Source organism: Hemiscyllium ocellatum, chromosome 7 (assembly GCF_020745735.1).
Source record: "Hemiscyllium ocellatum isolate sHemOce1 chromosome 7, sHemOce1.pat.X.cur, whole genome shotgun sequence".
NCBI lineage: Eukaryota > Metazoa > Chordata > Chondrichthyes > Orectolobiformes > Hemiscylliidae > Hemiscyllium > Hemiscyllium ocellatum.
Window position 1 is genome coordinate 113,078,047 of NC_083407.1, and position 20,781 is coordinate 113,098,827.

General features: G+C 44.2%; 1 protein-coding gene and 1 non-coding gene across 2 annotated transcripts in view; both read right to left on the minus strand.

Annotated features, from left to right (window-relative positions):
* Positions 1 to 16,132, minus strand: part of nop58 (NOP58 ribonucleoprotein homolog (yeast)) — a 34,108-nt gene extending 17,976 nt beyond the window's left edge. Inside the window, exons 1-7 of the mRNA XM_060828105.1 lie at positions 16,053 to 16,132; positions 14,467 to 14,543; positions 13,488 to 13,540; positions 9,832 to 9,956; positions 7,706 to 7,842; positions 6,139 to 6,203; positions 5,196 to 5,330 (exon numbers count right to left, since the gene is read on the minus strand). Of these exons, the coding sequence (XP_060684088.1) occupies positions 5,196 to 5,330; positions 6,139 to 6,203; positions 7,706 to 7,842; positions 9,832 to 9,956; positions 13,488 to 13,540; positions 14,467 to 14,543; positions 16,053 to 16,097 (637 nt within the window). The 5' untranslated portion in view covers positions 16,098 to 16,132. The remainder of the gene's footprint in view (positions 1 to 5,195; positions 5,331 to 6,138; positions 6,204 to 7,705; positions 7,843 to 9,831; positions 9,957 to 13,487; positions 13,541 to 14,466; positions 14,544 to 16,052) is intronic.
* On the minus strand, positions 14,299 to 14,384 carry LOC132817755 (small nucleolar RNA SNORD11B). The gene has a single exon (XR_009644921.1). It is a non-coding gene; the product is annotated as a small nucleolar RNA SNORD11B (small nucleolar RNA).
* Positions 16,133 to 20,781: the final 4,649 nt, after the last annotated feature.

Below are 20,781 nucleotides of genomic sequence, written 5' to 3' on the forward strand. Positions count from 1 at the left end.
AAATCCCCACGGTCTGATCAGATGTACCCTAGAACTCTGTGGGAAGCGATTGCTGGGCCCCTTGATGAGATATTTGTGTCATCAATAGTCATAGATGAGGTGCCAGAAGATTGGAAGTTGGCTAAAGTGGTGCCACTATTTAAGAAGAAATGTGTTAAGGACAAGCCAGAGAATTAGAGACTGGAGAGCCTGACAGTGGTAGTGGGCAAGTTGTTGAGGGAATCCTGAGGGAAAGAATTTACATGTATTTGGAAAGGCAAGGACTGATTAAGGATAGTCAACATGGCTTTGTTCATGGGAAATCACATCTAACAAACTTGATTTGAGTTTTTTGAAGTAACAAAGGATTGATGAGGGCAGAGTAGTAGATGTGATCTATATGGACTTCAATAAGGTGTTCGACAAGAATTCCCATGGGAGACTGGTTAGCAAGGTTAAATCTTAAAATACAGGGAGAAGATAAGGGATGGTGGTAGGTTGCTTTTCAGGCTGGAGGCCTGTGACCAGTGGAGTGCCACAAGGAACGGTGCTGGGTCAACTATTTTTCGTCATTTGCATAAATGATTTACATGTGAATGTAGAAGGTATAGTTAGTAAGTTTGCAGTGGACACCAAAATTGGATGTTTAGTGGACAGTGAAGAAGGTTATCTCAGATTACAACAGATCGGCCAATTGTCTGAGAAGTGGCAGAAGGAGTTTAATTTAGATAAATGAGAGGTGCTGCATTTTGGAAAAGCAAATCACAGCAGGATATACACACTTAATGGCAAGGTCCTGGGCAGTGTTGCTGAACAAAGAGACCTTGTAGTGCAGGTTCATTGCTCCTTGAAAGTAAAGTTGCAGGTAGATAGGATAGTGAAGGCAGCATTTTGGTATGCTTTCCTTTATTAGTCAGAGTATTGAGTACAGAAGTTGGGAGGTCATGTTGTAGCTGTACAGGATGTTGATTCAGCCACTTCTGGAACATTGCATGCAATTCTGGTCTCCTTCCTATTGGAAGGATGTTATGAAACTTGAAAGGATTCAGAAAAGGTTTACAAGGATGTTGCCAGGGTTGGAGGATTTGAGTTATAGGGAGAGGCTGAACAGGCTGTGGCTGTTTTGTCTGTAGCATCAGAGGCTGAGGGGTGACCTAATATAGGTTTATAAATCACGAGGGGTATGGGTAAGATAAATTGACAAGGTCTTTTTCTTGGGGGGTTCCAGAACCAGAAGGCATAGGTTTAGGGTGAGAGGGAAAAGATATATATATATAAATAAATAAACCTAAGGGGCAATATTTTCATGCAGAGGGTGGTGTGTGTCCAGAATGAACTGCCAGAGGAAGTGGACGAGGCTGGTACAATTACAGTATTTAAAAGGCATCTGGACAGGTAAATGAACAGGAGGGTTTAGAGTGATATGGGTCAAATGTTGGCAACATTAGGTTGGGGTATCTGGTTGGCATGGACGAGTGGGAGCAAAGGGTCTTTTCCTTGCTGTACATCCCTGACTCTAAAACTCGAGTGACAAAAGACTAAATAGAATGAAGCAAGAAAAGCTCAGATTACTAGAGCAAGTGAGACAGGATGAGTAAATTTTTCAGATGTGCAAAAGGAAGAGAAGCAAGCATAGAGTTTGGCAGGTGACAAAACAGAACTCCAATTCTTCTGCAAAGACATGAACTGTTAAAGAAAGTGGGGTTATTCCGGGATTAATAAGACTGATGCATGGAAGCAGTGGGGGCAGCAGGAATTCAATTTTTGTCTTTACCATTGAAGGTGAGCTACAAAATCAGCAAAGGTGGTGGTAAGCAAGAGACTGGATGGATTTAAAAAAACCAAATCAGAAACCCTGCCAGGTACCTCACTGTTGATAAGCCACCAAGATAGGATGAGACGTACCCAAGAAAAATGAAAAAATTAGTAAGCTACTTAGATATACTGCTGATGTCAAAGAATTGAACACCCACCAGTTAAGTTTTAATCTAGTTCAAGTAAAGTACAAGAACAAGCACAGCAAAGAGGTCATTCATTCTAACTGCAATGATAGGAAGACTTGGAAATTACAATCCAGGATAAGTTAGGCCACTAGACAAATACAGATTGAGAAAACAGATTTGTAAATGGCAAATAATGTTCAGTTGTTTTTGAAGTAATATCAGGGGATTAATACAGGTAGCAGTGACTGATACTTGCCAAAAAAAAACTTGCCACGTAAGAGATTTGAACTTTGTTAGAACAGCAGCTAAACAAAAAGGATGGCAAATAAAAATCAAAGTTTGTCAAAACAATAGGTAACAACAACACGTTGTTTTCCAAACTGGAGTACGTTTGTGGGTATTTTCCCCAGGGGCTAGAGTAAGGATGAGTGCTTTGCTTGTTCTACATGAAGACTTTGATTTAGGTCTGCAGGATAATTTCAATATGAGGCACAAAACTGGGAAGAACTGCAACGACAGACTTGACTTCATAAACTTGTGAAATGACTGGACATGCAGATGAAATTTGAAGCCATACATGGGGAGGGGAGAGGGCAATAAAAAAAATGGTTTGAAAGGGGATGCAGAAATAGAGATACTGGGGATATGCAAAGTAGCCTTAATTCTCCCAGACAGTGGAGCTGCTTTCTCATTTTAGAGAGCTAGGCTGGTCATGGCTTAATCAGTGGATCACACCTGAGGCAAGGGGAGAGAGTGAGAAGGACAGCATTGTAATGTCAGCCAGTATGGGAACAGAACCAATGCTTTTGGCATTTCTCTGATTGCAAAACCAGCCAACTAAGCTCATCAATCCCCTAGTTGGCATTTTTGTACAAATCAAAGGAGGTGGCAGGGTAGTTCAGAAAGCACAGAGCATAAGGCACCCTGGATTTTACAAACAGAAGCACAAGTTAAGAAGAGAGAAAATTACCATCAAGCTGACTAAAACACTGATTGTCTCAAAGCGATAACTGCTCAATTCTGAGAACCATACTTTAGGTGTGAAGGCAATAGAGGTGTTGCAAAAAAAAAAGTACATAATAGTCATTCAAGATATGAGAGACTAGAGTTGTTTAAAAATAAATTTAACCTATTTTTCTAATCTGTTCAGAAAAGTTACTACACATGTGAAGTAGGTAGGACTTGAATCCTGGCCTCCCAGTTCAGGGATGGTGTTACTATCACGAGGGGGCCCCAGAGACTTCAATAAATTTTAATTTAAACTAGTTTTCTATTCACCCTGCACGGATGGTTATTAACCAGCTCTGGAGCAGAAGGACTTGAACTTGGGCCTCCAGTTCCACTGCCATTACCAGTGCATCAATACGAGATCCTTCACAAACCTATTTTGCTAACCATCCTGTTCACACGTTATTACACTCCTCTGGAATATGTGGGATTTGACCCAGGGCCTCCAGGTCTAAGGGCAGGCATATGTCCACCGTGCCACAAGACAGCCCCTATTAACTTCAGTAATTGTTTTTTGAAAAGCGAGCCAATTTTTTCGAATTAACTTGTTCAGAGATATTACTACACACCTCTGGAGCAGGTGGGACTTGAACCTGCCACCTCCCAGTCCAGGATTAGGCACATAACCACTGTGCCACAAGACGGCCTTCAGAGACCTCTGCAATTCTTTTCAGGAACCCATTTTTTAAATCAACTGGACTCAAATAGTGATATTATTACACATTTCTGGAGCAGGTGGGACTTGAACCCAGGACACTCAGTCGACAGTTCCCTACCACAGTGCCACATGAGGGTCCTCACAGGTGTGTCATAATTGTTTTTTCAACATTTAAATTTAACCTATATTTCGAAGCAATCCGTTCAGACACGTTTTTACATACTTCTGGACCTTGTGGGATTTGAACCTGGGCCCCTCAGTCTAGGGACAAGGGCACGACCACCGCACTGCAAGAACATAGACAGATTAGATAAATGCCATCTAGTTGTCTTAATAGAAGAAATGGTTAATGGGACAATTGAGGGATTCAACATCATGAGGAGTCTAGACAGAGTGGACATGGAGAAACGATTCATTTTTGCAGGAAGTCCAAGAACCACAGGACAACAATTCAAATTGAATGGCTGAAAGGTCAGCAATGCCCAAGAGTACAACAAAGACAGAATCGATCATTTTAAGGGAATCGGAGAACCTCAAAAACATTTGCAGGGCTACATGAAATAAAAGTGGGAATAATTCAGCTACTCTTGCAGATATGAACATGACAGGCAGATGGCATCCTTTTGTACTGCATTCAATTAACAACTGAATTTATTCATTTCCAATAGCCACTTTTCTCAGCTTTTTATTCCATTATTCATTGCAAAGATAAGAATTATTTTTTGATGTTCTCAATGTTCAATATAGTGCTCCAAATGACCTTAGCAAGTAGTCCATATCAGTTTGCTTAAAAAAGGGTAAAAAATGAGGTCTGCAGATGCTGGAGATCACAGTTGAAAATGTGTTGCTGGTTAAAGCACAGCAGGTTAGGCAGCATCCAAGGAATGAAGGGCTTATGCCCGAAACGTCGAATTTCCTATTCCTTGGATGCTGCCTAACCTGCTGTGCTTTAACCAGCAACACATTTTCAACATATCAGTTTGCTTATTGAGCATTTCATACTTTAGTTTTTTTCAGCACATCAAGCTCGAAAACTACTGTGAATGTACATCCTCCAAATATTAGTTTGCAGATGGCAAATTTGCATGTTTAAGATCCTACTTGACTACTGCATTACGCTTGCTGCATGCACCAGTATTTTTGCATTTATACTCCGCTTAGCAATTGTCTAGAATAAACTCTTACCAGTGTTTTGCCACTTCTTGTTAGCTGTCCAAATTGTTCCTAGCCTCCATTTTCAGAAACAGGATCTTTTCTCTTTAGCTCTCTGATTAATCAGTATTACTCCCACTTGTTACATTTTGATGATCTATTTTCTAAATCCAGTTTCTTGAAATGCTTAAGTTCTCAGCCTCAGTCACTCTGCAATCTATAACTATGACAATGGAGATCAATGACGATGAAATCAAACATTTTTGATTCTGCTACTGCTGCACTTACTGCTGTTGATCTAGTGATCTTAATTTGTACAAAGTGCTAATCTATTCTCCAGTACAGATTTTTCTTTTCTTATTTTTGAATTTAATTCTCCCCCTACTCCTGCCCTGGATTAGCTTAATGGATGTGTGACATAGAATAAAGTGAAAGCAAGAATAATAGACGTGTACCTAATTTCCGCACGCACTTGCAGTATGCCAAGTTATCAGTAACGGTTTTTCCAAGTTCTGGGAAATGCCAGCCATACCACTCTCTGCAGCGCATGACGTAATTGTTTAGCTCTTTATCCAAGTCATCCAGCAGAGCTGCAGAAAACAGACTTCAATAAGAACAAGGAGCATAAAAAACACACATCGTATCATTTACTCATGATGTTCTTTTCAAATAAATTAACCAGACCCCGATCTTTGTACAGATCTCAAAAGTTGGATGCAAAGAATACAGAATATATATCAGATAATACACCACTTTAGTTCTTAATTGTCCATTCTAGACTATTAACACTCAGAAGCCAAGCAGCTCAGCAACCTGCTCTAGCTTTCTGTCAGTCTGCTGGACTTCAACCAATCTAAAACTATGGGGATAGACTGGGAAGTCACGCCTGGGAAACCAGTTAGCTTGACTGTTATACCCTATTGCTCAGTTGCACAAAGCAGTGAGTGATGTAAATTGTTCAAATTCAGTACTTAACCTTCCTTAAACCATGGTATCATACATGGCCGAAAAATAATTCAGAACCAGGGAAATTTTTTTACTACCCTTGGTTTCATGTAACAAGAATTATCAAACAAAAAGCTGTGAATTGCAGTCTTCGCAGTTAATTTTCACCCAAGTAGCCATTGTCACATCTTGAGCCGAAGTAATGTGCATAGGAAGGCCATTCAAACAATAGATATCCCAGTCAACATTCTCCAACAGAAGAAAATGGTTTACACATTAGCCAAAATAATAATCAGAAATAGAGATGAACGAAGAAAACACCAAAGCTCCCATTCTTTGAAATAGATTGTTTCCAGCAACCGAATAAAACAATGAACCACAATTACATCAAGCCAAATATATTCAAACACTGGATACTTTTGATGCTTACGCTGATTAGCCTCTTTTACTTACAAATTGCTTGTACAATCATAGTATCCACCTTGTCAGGGCTGAACTTCAATTTGTAACGGGACAGGCTGTAACAAACCAAGCAATGTGCACATTATACAGTGACAAATTTGCCGTCACATTCCATTACACCCAAACAGGTTCTACAAATTAGTTGCAGATCCCTCTACCAATTACAATTTATATAAAGCACCAGATCATTACACCACCCTAAAATCTGTCCATCAGGTTGTACAACCCATCAGCTTTGATCAGCTGCATTGTCAATAATATACAGCATTAGCCTGCCCAATGCTTTCTCTGACACGGAGCTAACTGGTGTGCAACTATCCCAGAGATCCTACCCTGTTACAGGTTTGCATGCAGCAGCAGAGGAAGGATCCTGTGGTGCAATGTACTGTTCCTATCTCTAAGCCAGAAGCGAAAAATGTCTTGCTGGAAAAGCGCAACAGGTCAAGCAGCATCCAAGGAGCAGGAGAATTGACGTTTCGGCCATAAGCCCTTCTTCAGGAATGAGGAGGGTGTGCCAAGCAAGCTAAGATAAAAGGTAGGGAGGAGAGACTTGGGGGAGAGGCATTGGGAATGCATTAGGTGGAAGGAGATTAAGGTGAGGGTGATAGGCCAGACGGAGGGAGGGCGCGGAGAGGTCGGGAAGAAGATCGCAGGTCAAGAAAGCGGTGCTGAGCCCGAGGGTTGGGGACTGAGATTGGGAGGGGCGCAGAGATGAGAAAGCTGGAGAAATCTGCATTTATCCCTTGTGATTGGAGGGTTCCTAGGCGGAAGGTGAGGCGCTCTTCCTCCAGGCGTTGTGTTGCCATGGTCTGGCGCTGGAGGCGGCCAAGGATCCGCATGTCCTTGGCAGAGTGGGAGGGGAATTAAAGTGTTCAGCCACAGGGTGGTTGGTGCAGGTGTTCCAGAGGTGTTCTCTGAAACATTCCTCAAGTAGGTGGCCTGTCTCCCTAATGTAGAGGGGGCCACATCGGTGCAGCGGATGCAGTAAATGATGTGTGTGGAGGTGCAGGTGAATTTCTGACAGATATAGAAGGATCCCTTGGGGCCTTAGAGTGAAGTGCGGGGGGAGGTGTGGGCACAAAAGTTTTGTATTTCTTGCAGTTGCAGGGGAAGATGCCAGGAGTGGAGGTTGGGTTGGTGGGGGGTGTGGACCTGACGAGAGAGTCACAGAGGGAGTGGTCTTTCCAGAACGCTGATAGTGGAGGGGGAGGGAAATATATCCTTGGGGGAAGGGGAGGGAAATATATCCTTGGTGGTGGGGTCTGTTTGGAGGTGGCGGAAATGACGAAGGATGATACGATGTATCTGGGAGGTTGGTGGGGTGGTAAATGAGGCAGAAGCTCAAAGTTCAAGTTCCTGTTGTCCCAGGGGTGTGTCACACCCTATACCACAGACTGATTAAAGTAACTGAAGTTAATGGCAAAACTGAACATTTATGCATATGTAGCCCCAACTGGTTGGAGGTTGATTAATTGCACAATTCAGTTACTGCCGGACAACTGACTAGAAATCTGCAAATGAGTCCTACCCTTTTCATTTTAGCACATGGGGCTCATACCTGTGTGCAAGGCCAAGAGACATGGCACTTATCTCACGAGGTGGCAATCCACTGATTAATCCATTCACCTGGGTTCGAATTCCTCTCATCAACTCACCAACTGTAGCATTGTGAATGCAACTCAAGTTAAGTTTGTCCTGAAAACAAAAAAAAAGTTTCCTCAATTACAGCATTTAATCATTCAGAAGCCTCATTCCCAAATAGGTTGTAAGGCAGTCTCCAGGCTGTGACTGGGTCCTTTCTGCAGTGTGTTCATATCTCGATTTGCACACAAGTTTGAACACAATGCAGGGAAACAAAGCAGTTGCCCCAAAGTGCAGAAATATTCCTATGTTGATGTCTTTAAAATTATACCCCAGTATATGATAGTCCAATTTAAGAATGCTATTCGGGACCCTCTAATCCCCAAAAAACCTGTGATGAAAACTTCTTAAAAAACATTTAGCATCATTGTATTTCGTAAACTTAAAAGGTATGTTTTGGTCCCAGCAACAATGAAATATGGTCACTAAGCAGTCATGTCATATGGCTGTTTGAAAGGTGCTGGATAAAAGTCAGAAGTAACATATTTGCTAGTTGTTACATTCAAGGATGGATTATGCAAATGTCTAATTGAAGCAGGGTATTGAAAGCTTGATTCACCATACAATGGCACTTGGAAAGGTGAAGAGATTTACCAGAATCATTCTAGGGATGACATCAGTGAGTATAGCTCTAAGATTTGATACAAAGTACAAAATTCTAACAAGCTTAGATAATTAAAGAGGAGGAAACAACACAAATTTGTGATAGAACTATGGTACAACATTTCTTGTTTGAAAATCTTCAAACTCAAAGGGAACATAAGGAAACACTTTAACATAGAGAATACCAATAACTGGGTCTTACTGCCTAAAAGTGTGGTGGAAGCAGGGCCAATGAACAATCTCAAAATGAAACAAAAAGGAACTTGATGGGAAGCCTTTTGGCATAACGTGGGAGGAATGCAACTAACTGGGATTAGTCTACAGCAGGGCTACCAACTTTTCATGTCAATTTTGTTTTAATATTCAGAAAACCAGTCAGCAAATTTCAAAAAGATAATGTTTTACACAATTGTAAAAATGAATTTCAGAAAACAATAAATCAAAATCTTATGCAAATGACTAATTAACAAAATTGGCTCTAAGATCTGACAGTTTATTTCTCTTTGCCTTTCACTTAAACATCAAAGCGACAGATAGACAAATTGGACCCCCTTACAGGCCAAACTCAGGAGCTAGGTTTAATATAAACCAAGTTTACCTATACCCCTGGTTGTGCAACCTCCGAGTTGATCTTGGCAGAATTCATATCAATCTTGGGTCCAGAGACCTGTCAGCCTGGGGTTTTCTCAGATCTTAGCCTTCTTGGACAGCGTTATTTGGGAATGGTGGGGGGGTGTCTGCCACATCCTCCCTCCTCATAACGTATCGTCAACCACTTGAACCCTCACCTCTTTTGCACATGCCCTCACGACACTCACTTGTACCTTTCTTCCCTCCCTCCATCCTCACCCTCACTTAATCAGCTCCTGCCCCAAGATTCCACTCTCCCAACACATAGTCCCCTCCATATGGCCCAGTTCACCCAATGCCTCCCTCCTCACCTTTGCCATCCACCCATTCTCCCTCATCGTACTCCTCTCTTGTTCCATCTTGCTAACTCCTCCCCCCCCCGCCCAATATCGACCCAAACTCCAGCCCCCACTCCCTCCACAACCCCCTCTTTCTCACTGATACCTCCCCCTGCCCTCACGGCAAAGTCTAGAAGGGCCTAATGGGCCATCAGTGATATGATTATTACTAAATTATATCAATTCAACTTGGCGAGTTATTGCCTAATGCTATGCTATAACTGGAGTCAAGCCTACTGCCACTTGACAATAAGTACTAAACACGAACATCTCCATGTTCAAACATAAATGGCCTCCACGTCCAAACAATTTGAAGACGTGGAGATTAGAAGGGAAAAGGGAGAAGACTTCAAATGTCTAAACAAAGTTAGATTACAATAGTTAAGCAATCCTTTTGCAGTTCCATTCTCTTACTTTCTAGTCAAAATGCACTGCCCACCGTTTTGGAAATGTTTAACACTAGTTTCTTTACCTTTATGACACCTCCAAGTTTGGCATCTGCAACAGCCAACTGCTCGTGCGCTTCCTTGGCAGCAATCTTCTTCAGCACTTTCTTCAGGCTTTTACCAAGCTTACCTTCTACCAAGGCAGTCGCAGCTACAAAACAGGAAGTCACAGATTAAAACAAAAGGAATACAGATTGAATCCAAGCAAGACAATTTGTTGTAACAGAATACAATAAATGTCCGTAACTTCACCAGCTCCCATCAACCAGCTTTAAGCCCCCTTTCTTCCCCCCAGATATCATTTGCTCAGAACTTTCCAAACAATGTGATACCTTATGAACTGTTCCTTCCCTACATCGACACCGAACCAAAACCATGATTCAATACACAATCTCATACTCTAAATTATGATTTAGAGTATGAGACACAGTGGCTCAATGGTCAGCACTGTGCCTCATAGCACCAGGGACTGAGTATGGTTCCAGCCACAGTTGACTGTCCACATGCAGTATGCGCATTCTGTCCATATCTGTGTGGGTTTCCTCCCACAGTCCAAACATGTGCACTTTAGGTGAATTGGCCATGTTAAACGCTCGATAGCGTTCACGGATGTGTCAGGTTATATGCATTCGTCTGGGGAAATGACCAGTAATAGGATAGGGGAATGCGCCCGAGTGGTACTCTTTGGAGGGTCAGCATGGACTTGTTGGGCCAAATGGTCTGTTTCCACACGCAGGATTCTGTGATAATTTCCTAGCAACTCCAACTTCTCAGCCTCACCCCCTCTCAAATGCAACCAAACGTTCCATTATTAAAGTTCATGATACATTATCTTCCAGGATTTAAGAATAACACTGGTGACACACATTTAGCTTTCAACTAGATTTTCATTGTTTAAGTGGGAATGGATGCACAACACCAGAATTCCTTCCCAAAAAGCATTGTGGGTCTACCTGCAGTGCATACACTGGAAGCAGTTGTTATGAAGGTGTAGAAGTGCACTGTACCTTTAAGACAGTGACAGAATGCTGGAGAATCTACAAATGTAACATTCGGTCCAACAGCTATCACTGGCTGAATTGCTTGGAGACAAAAACAAATTTGAATTTGGCCAGTTTAAATTATACCCCAAAATACTAACCTCCAGTCAAGTTTGAATTTAGTATATTGACAATATTAAAAGTCAATGAAACAATCCAATGCTTTGGTGTACAAGACCAGGAAAAATTGAGGGGAGAACCACCAAGCCGCCAGCATACACAGACCACCTGAAACACAGCTCTCTTAAAAGGTACCTTTATCTACCAATGACCTGTGACTCAGAAATCCCGAAGAAGAAAATCTACAGATGAAGATTCAAAGGGAAGATTCAACAGCTGCCGGATTTTGAAGTTTGAATATTTGGTAAATCTTACATTGGGGTTTTAACGGACAAGTATCATAGAAGGGAAAGTAAAAGATAGGTTAGAGGAAAGAGTTGCAAATCGTTGTTAGTTCATTTTCTCTGTTATACTTTAATAAATAAAAGTTAATTTTTACTTTAAATAGTTCTTGGTCTGTCAAATTTTCACAATTACTGCACGGATAAATCTTTAGTGTTGCATGTCGTAATGGTGCCAGTGTAACTGCAGAAGATGGTCTACGCCTGTCTCTTTGTCGATTACATGGCACCATCTCCCAGACTATACACATTCTCATTACCTCAGGGGATTTCCTACCCACAGCTTTCAATCTCAGTTTGGGAACCCCGCATCACCCGGTTCTACCTCCTACCTAAGATCCACAAGTCTGACTACCCCATCGACTCGGTCTGCTCCTGCCCCACCGAACTCATCTCCATGTACCTGGATACTGTTCTCTTGCTCCTCGTCCAGGAACTCCCCACATATGTTCAGGACACCACCTATGCCCTTCACCTTCAAGACTTTTGTTTCCCCAACATCTCATCTTAACCATGAAAATCCAGGCCCTACACACCACTATCCACCTGAAGTAGGCCTCCAAGTCCCACATTTCCTCCTCGCCTGACGTCCACACCAGTACCCTTCTACTGACACTCATTCTTTTGACTGAACAGGTCCTCACCCTCAATTTCTCCTTTGAATCCTCCCACTTCCTCCAGATGAAAGGGGTGGGCAAGGGCACTGCATGGCCCTACCTATGTCTGTCTCTTTTTCGGTTACATGAAATAGTACATTTCTGCAGTTACACAGGCATCATTCGCCCCCTTTTCCTCCGCTACATTGACGACTGTAGCGGCACCACCTCATGCTCCCACGAGGCGGTTGAACAGTTCATCAACTTCAACACATTCCATCCCAATCTTAAGTTCACCTGGACCATCTGAGCCACCTTCACCCCCTTCCTGGACCTCACCATCTCCATCAACAGTGACCAACTCAACACTGACATCTTCTACAAACCCACAGACTCCCACAGCTACCTGCACTACACCACCTTGCAGCTTGCCTCCTGTAAAAACACTATTCCTTATTCCAAATTCCTCCGTTGCATCTGCTCCCAAGATCAGTTCCATCACAGAACACACCAGATGGCATCCTTCTTTAAAGACTGCAAATTCCCCTCCCACATGGTTGATGATGGCCTCCAGCACATCTCATCTACTTCCCACACCTCCAGCCTCAAACCCCATCTTTTCGACTGCAAAAACAATAGAACCCCCACCCCCCCAATCGATCCCACCAACTCTATATTATAGATCGCATCATCCTCCGCCATTTCTGCCACTGACAAACAGACCCCACCAGAGATGTATCTCCCTCCACCCCTTTACGTTTTCCATAAAGACCAGTGCCTCTGCGACTCCCTTTTCGGGTCCACTGCCCCCCCACCAACCCACTCTCCCATCCTGGCACCTACCCCTACCACTGCAGCAATTGCAAAATCTGTGCCACACCTCCCCCCAAGGCCCAAAATAGCCTTCCACACCCAGAGTTCTACCTGCACTTCCACACATCATTTACTGTATCCATTGCTCCCGATGCAGTCTCCTCTGCATTGGGAAGACAGGACACCTACTTGCAGAGTGTTTCAGAGAACATCACCAGAACGCCCGCACCAATCAACCCCCACCACACCGTGGCCAAACACTTCAACTCCCCCCCCCCCCCCCACACTCTCCCAAGAATATGCAAGTCCTGGGCCTCCTCCATTGCCACTCCTTCAGCACCTGACGCTTGGAGGAAGAACGCCTCATCTTCCACCTCAGGACCCTCCAACCCCAAAGGATCAATGTGGATTTCACCAGTTTCCTTACTTCCCCTCCCCCAAAATTATCCAAGTTCCAACCTTCCAAATCAGCACCGCCCTTGTGACCTGTCCATCTGCCTTCCCACCTATCCGCTCCATCCTCCTCTCTGACCTATCACCATTACCCCCACCTCCACCTACCTATCACACTCTCACCTACCATCTCCCCACCTCACAGCCCCAACCCCCACCCATTTATTTCACCACCCCCTCAGCTCAGAGCCTCGTTCCTTATGAATGGCCTTTGTCCGAAACGTTGATTCTCCCGCTCCTTGGATGCTGCCTGCCCTGCTGTGCTTTTTCAGCATTCTCGACTGCTTATCTAGTCGTGCAGGAAGTGCTGTTTATTTCAAACAGGCTTAACTGACTCAATATTTTCAGTGTTAACAACAGTGGATTGAGAATTCCTTACCTGCAAGAGCTTCTGTGGTATCTTGAAATTTTTCAAAATGTTTTAACTTCACACTGCAGACAGGAAAGAAATAAAAATATAAAACATTTATTTTCTCCTGCCCTCCTCTGGTAAATATACTAAATTATGCTCCTTTTAATTTCACTGGTACCTTCCCCAAATGGCCATCCTTCACATGGAATAGGGTAATACAATGATATACATACTCCTGTTCTCAGTGTAACACTATTTAACTAAGGCAGCCAATTCCAACCACATTCTCTCTCATGTGCATTTCAGGAAATGCGATTCAGCAAATGTTCTAGCTAACCTTTCCCTCCGGCTTCAGACTGAAGGGTCTGAGAAAACAGTTAACCATTTTGAATCCTTCCGAAAAGCCTCTGGACAAAAGGTGTCCCAGAACTCAAAACGTTTACCTTGTTTTCTCTCCCCATGCTGCCAGACCTAAGTATCTCTGGCAAATTCAGTTTGTTTCTACCAGGAATTCTGATGTGCAAGAGTCAAATGCTCTCAGTCAAGACAGCAGCAGATTTATCATGCTCACCTGAACACATCAGGCATTGAAAAGGAAACAAAAATTCTTCAAACCTCCTTTTGCTTTACTGTAATCTTTCCTCAACCTGCATCTAAGGTTCTCAGGCATAGAGAGAATTAAGTCATTCATAAAATCACCATCTAATAGTCTGCATGTGAATCCTGAGAGTTCCTTTTCCGTATCTCTATTCATACCAAATACACACACTGAAATGCTAATTCAAACAGTACTATTATGGTGTACCAGCAAGGTGATGGTGATTACACAATCCAACACTGGCAGTCTCAGATGAGGTAGTGACTGAAAAAACCCTCAGTACTTAATCAGGAAGAGTGACATTGTCATCATCATCATTGCTGCAGTGCTGGACAGGATATTTGCATTCATTTACATACAAAGATTGTGTTGCCATTTAAGCAATAAACACAATTCAAAGTAACTTACAGTTTATTTGCTTTTTCAGCTGTTTCAAACTCCCGCCATAAATTGTCCACTTCACGGAGTTTCTTCTCATCCAGGACCTATGGTTAGAAAAAAAATAAATCAGATAACAATAGTTTAAATTGATCTTTCCTAAATCAGCTTCTGTAACCCAGAGCCAGAGAAAAACACAACCAGTGCCAAACCTAGCAGAAAATACAGCAAAAGCCTCTGAAGGGTCCCAGAACTCAAAATGTTTCCCTTGTTCGCTCTCCACATACCCTTGCTTAGTACCAGAGTGAGGGCAAAGAATAGCCATTTATATAAAGTGTGGAGAACAGTACCTGATAAAATAGCATCTTAGTGAAGCAATCAGACCATATGAAAAGTTAATTTTTAAGTCTTTAAGCATGGGCCTATGGTGAGTATTTTAAATACACATAAAAGGTACTGAGTAAAAAAAACGGGAACGACAGAAGTGAATGAGAAACCAAAAGTACAGAAAATATACAGTCTCCTCTATTTCAAGGAAAACAATCCAAGTCTATCGAACAATATTAAGAACTGAATATTGAAGCAAAACAGAAATTGCTGGATAAACTCAGGTCTGGCAGACAAAAGTTAAACTTTCAAACCAGTCAGTTCTGACAAAGTGTCACTGGACTCTAATTCACTCTACTAGACCTGATCAGTTTCTGTTTTTGACCTAGCCTGTCCAATCCCTCTCCATAGTCTATATTCTCCAGCCCTCTCAGCAGCCTCTTTTGCTCCTTTGAATGCTAACTGACCAGAGCTTTTTTTCCAGCAGCACGCTTTATCAACAATTACTAAGGCTGGAGAAAGTTCAAAATCACACAACACCAGGTTATTGTCCAATAGGTTTATTTGGAAGCACTGGCTTTCAGAGGGTTTATTGTCCAAAATAGGCACCCTCACTCGTGCAATCACATTCTACCTAAAGTGTGGTGACAAGAACAGCACACAATACTCTAACCAACGTTGATTAGAGTTACAACATAAGCTCCTTAACTCTTGTATTCAATGCCTCGTACTGTGTCCTATATAGATTAGATTCCTCACAGTGTGGAAACAGGCCCTTCGGCCCAACAAGTCCACACCGACCCGCCGAAATGTAACCCACCCAGATCCATTTTCCTCTGACTAATGTACCTAACACTACGGGCAGTTTAGCACGGCCCATTCACCTGACCCGCACATCTTTGTGACTGTGGGAGGAAACCGGAGCACCCGGAGGAAACCCACGCAGACACGGGGAGAACGTGCAAACTCCACACAGTCAGTCACCTGAGGTGGGAATTGAACCCGGGACCTGCACGACCAGGGTGATCGGAGAGGGGAGGGGAGGAGAGGGGAGGGGAGGGGAGGGGAGGGGAGGGGAGACAGAAAGCGGGACAGAGGTAGGGAGTTGGAGACAGAGAGAGGGGGCTGGGGACAAAGGTAGACCTGACTGAGTGGCGGGAGGGGAAGGTCCGATAGGGGGAATGAGACTCAAGCATAGCGCACAGACCGGGTATGGAAGTGTGAGAAAGGGGAAAAGACCGAGGACAGGGGCAATATACTCGGGAAAAAGTGAGCTCGATGACCATTACCTTGAAAATAGCATATCCCGCCGCGGTCTCAAACAGCACCAACATGGCGAACAACTCCTCACTGACCACGAGGACAGCCGCGACCACGGCGCATGCGCATTAACCGTGTTGATCCGGGTACGTACTGCGCATGCGCATTCACTGTGGTGACGGAGGCAGGATCGGCGCATGCGTAATAGCCGTGGTAAACGAGGCTCGCACGGCGCGCATGTAGTAGCCGTGTTGAACGAGCACGCACGGCACATGCGTATTAGCCGTGGTGAATGAGGCGGGAATAGCGCATGCGTAATAGCCGTGGTAAACGAGGCTCGCACGGCGCAGATGTATGAGCCGGAGTGAATGGGGACTCTCATGGTGCACGCGTATCAGCCGTTGTGAATGGGGGCTCGCACGGCGGATGCGGATTAGCCGCGGTGAATGGGGGCTCGCACGGCGCTTATGTAATAGCCATGGTGAAACGGGGGTCGTACGGCGCATGCGTATTAGCCGTGTGAATGGGTTTGCACGGCGCATGCGTATTAGCCGTGGTGAATGGAGTTGCACGGCGCATGCGTATAAGCCGCAGTGAATGAAGGCTAGCACAGCGCATGCGTATTAGCCGTGTTGTCTGGAGGCTTGCACGGCGCATATGTATGAGCCGTGGTGAATGGGGGGGTCGCACGGCGCATGCTCACTACCAACGGTCGCGGCCCGTGGAGTACTACAAGACGGAAGAATGGCAGATGACGTAAATCAGAAGCAAAAGCGGAAGTTCCTGGAAAAGCTCAGCAGGTCAGGCAGCATCCAAGGAGCAGGAGAATCCAAGGAGCAGGAGAATCCAAGGAGGTGAATGGACGTTTCGGACATAAGCCCTTGAAGAAGAAGGGTTTATGTCCGAAACGTCGATTCTCCTGCTCCTTGGATGCTGCCTGACCTGCTGCGCTTTTCCAGCAACACATTTTTTCAGCGCTGGCAGCATCTGTGAAGACAAGTCCAAGTTAACGTTTGTAATCCAGTGACTCTTCCTCAGAATTGAAGTAGCTGGGAAAATGTCGTTTTATGTGCAGAAGACTGAGTGGGAGTAAATGGTAGATGGAGGTAGAGCCCAAACAGAGAGACCAGTTGGGATAATGATCTGGCTAGAACGGTGAATACATTGTATTTGTTAATGGGGACCGTTTGTGGCTAACAATAGGTAGTGTGTAATGTCAGACGATGTAATAACAAGGCCTGCAGTGTGTGATAGGGGGCTAGGACATAGAGGAGTTCAAGTACTGAAGTTATTGAACTGGATATTGAGCCCGGAAGGCTTCGGGGTCCCCAAGGAGATGATGAGATGTTGTTCTTCTAGCTTGTACTGAACTTCGCTGGAGCACTGCAGGAACCCTGAGACAGAGATTATGGCCAGGGAACAGGGTTGTGTGTTAAAGTGGCAGGCAACTGGAAGCTCAGCATCTTTTTGGCAGACAGAACGTAGATGTTCTGCAATGCGGTCACCGAGTCTATGCTCTGTTTCCCTAACGTACGTAGTGAATGCAGTATACTAGATTGTGAAAAGTGAAAGTAAAGTGCTGCTTCACCTGGAAGGTATCTTTGGACACTGGGATACTGAGGAGGATGGAGATATATGGGCGGAAATCTAGTCGTTATGGATGAATTGGACCAAAGGGTCTGTTTCTGTGCTATACATCTCTGTTACATTTAGGATTAGCATTGCTCACTGAACTGTAGGTTTGATATCCAGATGTTTCATTACCTGGCTAGGTAACATCATCAGTGGCGACTTCCAAGTGAAGTGAAGCTGTTGTCTCCTGCTTTCTATTTATATGTTTGTCCTGGATGGGGTTCCTGGGGTTTGTGATGATGTCATTTCTTGTTCGTTTTCTGAGGTGTTGATAGATGGTATCTTGATCTATGTGTTATTTTATGGCGTTGTGGTTGGGGAGTGCCCAGGCCTCTAGGAATTCTCTGGCATGTCTTTGCTTAGCCTCTAGCTTAGCAAGCAAAGACATGCCAAAGAATTCCTAGAGGCCTGGCACTCCAACCACAACGCCATACACAAACACATAGATCTAGATACCATCTATCAACACCTCAGAAAATGGACAGGAAATGACATCACCACAAACCCCAGGAACCCCATCCAGGACAAACAAATAAATAGAAATCAGAAGACAACAGCTTCGCTTCACTTGGAGGTCACCACTGGTGATGTTACCTAGCCAGGTAATGAAACGTCTGGATATCAAACCTACAGCTCAGCGAGCAAAGTTACACCCTAAACCTCAATCTGAGCTACAAACCTTCACAAATCTATGTTACATGTTCGGCAGTTGCAAGGGAAGGTGCCACGGGATTGTGGGGGAATGTTGGGAGTGAAGGAAGAGTGGACCAGGGTGTCCTGGAAGGAACGGCCCCTGCAGGAGACAGATGAGGGAAGGGAGGGGAATATGTGCCTGGTGATGACATCTTGCTGGAGGTGGTGGAATTGGTGGCTGATGATCTGGATGTGGGTGCTGGTAGGATGGTAGGTAAGGACAAGGGGAAAGTGAGGACTGCAGGTGCTGGAGATCAGAATCGAGAGTGTGGTGTTGGAAAGGCTCAGCGGGTCAGGCAGCATCGGAGGAGCAGGAGAATCGACGTTTCAGGCAAGAGCCCTTCATCTGGAATGAGGCTTGAGAGCTGAGGGGCTGGAGGGAAGGTAGCTGAGATAGGTAGATGGAAGTGGGGGCAATGGTGATAGGTGGGAGAGGAGGGTGGACTGGATAGGTGGGAAGGAAGATGGACAGGTAGGACAGGTCATGAGGGTGTTGCCGAGTTGGAAGGTTGGAACTGGGATAAGGTGGGGGGAGGGGAAATGAGAAAAGTGGTGAGGTCCACATTGATGCCATGTAGTAGAGGGTCCTAAGGCGGAAGATGAAGCATTCTTCCTCCAGGTGTCGGGTGGTTAGGGAATGATGATGGAGGAGGCCCAGCACCTGCATGTCCTTGGCAGAGTGGGGGGGGGTGTTAAAGTGTTTGGGAACCCTATCGCTGTTGTGGGAGGGAAGAGAGGGGGTGAGGGTGGAAGTGCAGGAGATTGCTCAGACCTGGTTGAGGGCCCTGTGGCAATGGTGCTGGGAATACTCGGTTGAGGAAGAAGGTGCACATTTTGGAGGATCCTTTGTCGAAATTGCCCTCATCAGAACATGTGCGATGGAGACGGAAGAACTGAGAAAATGGAATGGAGTCTTCACAGGAAACAGGGAGCGAGGATGTATAGTCCAAGTAGCTGTGGGAGCTAGTTGATTTAGAGTGGATATTAATGGCCAGTCTATCCCCAGAAATGGAAACAGAGATGCCGATGAAGGGAATTCACTGCCATATAAGGCTACCAAGGTCAGGTCATTGAGTATATTTGAGATGGAGATAGGTATGTTCTTGATTGTCAAGGGGATCGAGGGTTACTGATGGAAAGCGGGAGAATGGGGTTGAGAAACCTATCAGCCATGGTTGAATGGTGGAGCAGATTCGATTGGCTGAATGGCCTAATTTCTGCTCCTTTGCCTTATGGCCTTAAGAGAAAAGTCAGAGATGGACCAGATGAAAGTAAGGGCAGCTTTGGAAGCAAAATTGATGAACTTTTCCAATTCTGGATGAGACAGGGAAGCAACACCTATCAATATTTCGGAGAACGAGTTGTGGTTGGGGGCCAGAGTAGGACTGGACCAAGGAATGTCCCTCGTATCCCACAAAGAGACAGGCATAAATAACTGGGGCCTCTGTGGGTACCTATGGCCACCCCTCTGACCTGAAGAAAATGAGATGAGTTAAAAGAAAAGCTATTGAGAGTGTGGACGAGCTTGGCTACGTGGAGAGGGGTGGTGATGGGTGGGGATGATTCAGGTTTTTACTCCAGGAAGGACTGGGACGCCCTGGGACCATCCTGGTCGCATATGAACATATAAAGGGATTGCACATCCATGGTAAAGAGGAGATGACTGCAGCCTGCAAACTGGAAATTTTGAAACTGGCATAAAGTGTCAGGAATCATGGGTATGCCAGTTTTTGACAGTTCCTATACATTAATCATGCAGCTTCATGGAAGCGCTGTTTTGATAGTAAGTTTCTTAAAGGGGAGTCGTGGCCCTGTTTAATATGTATTTAAAAATGTATAAATCCATAAATAAAAGTTAGAACTAGGTAGTACAGTATTATAGAAATAGTAGTGTAGAAGGAAATTTCAAAGGGATAAAAAGCAGCAGACTGTAGGGACATAATGATGGAGGAAACTGTTTGATGCCCTGGAGCCTATTCGGGTCCCAAGAAATGATTACTAAGGGCTAATTAATAATATAATCTTTCCATAATTTCAAGTGAGTTATGGAACCAATGAATAGGGGTAGCATCGCTCTGAGTATGTTACAGTTAACACTAAGTCAGTCTTTGATACAGAAACAGGTCTAAACACTGCTTGCAGCATGAGACCAATAAGAATTGAAAGATATAAAGAAACAGTAATGGTTTGGCAGCCGGGGAAGGGATGTTTATCTTGTAAGAGTAGAATGTAACAAAAATGTGACTTTATAAATGAATGGAAATGCGGTATAGTAAACATAGTGTGCTTGTGAATGACTTAGTAAAGAGAGTTATGATACAATATCTCACAGCTGTCATGCCAGGTCAAGCACACAGCATCCTCACAGACCGATAAGGACAAGCACAGACTTACCCTGGAAAACTAATGTATTTGTGTACTGGAATACAGTTG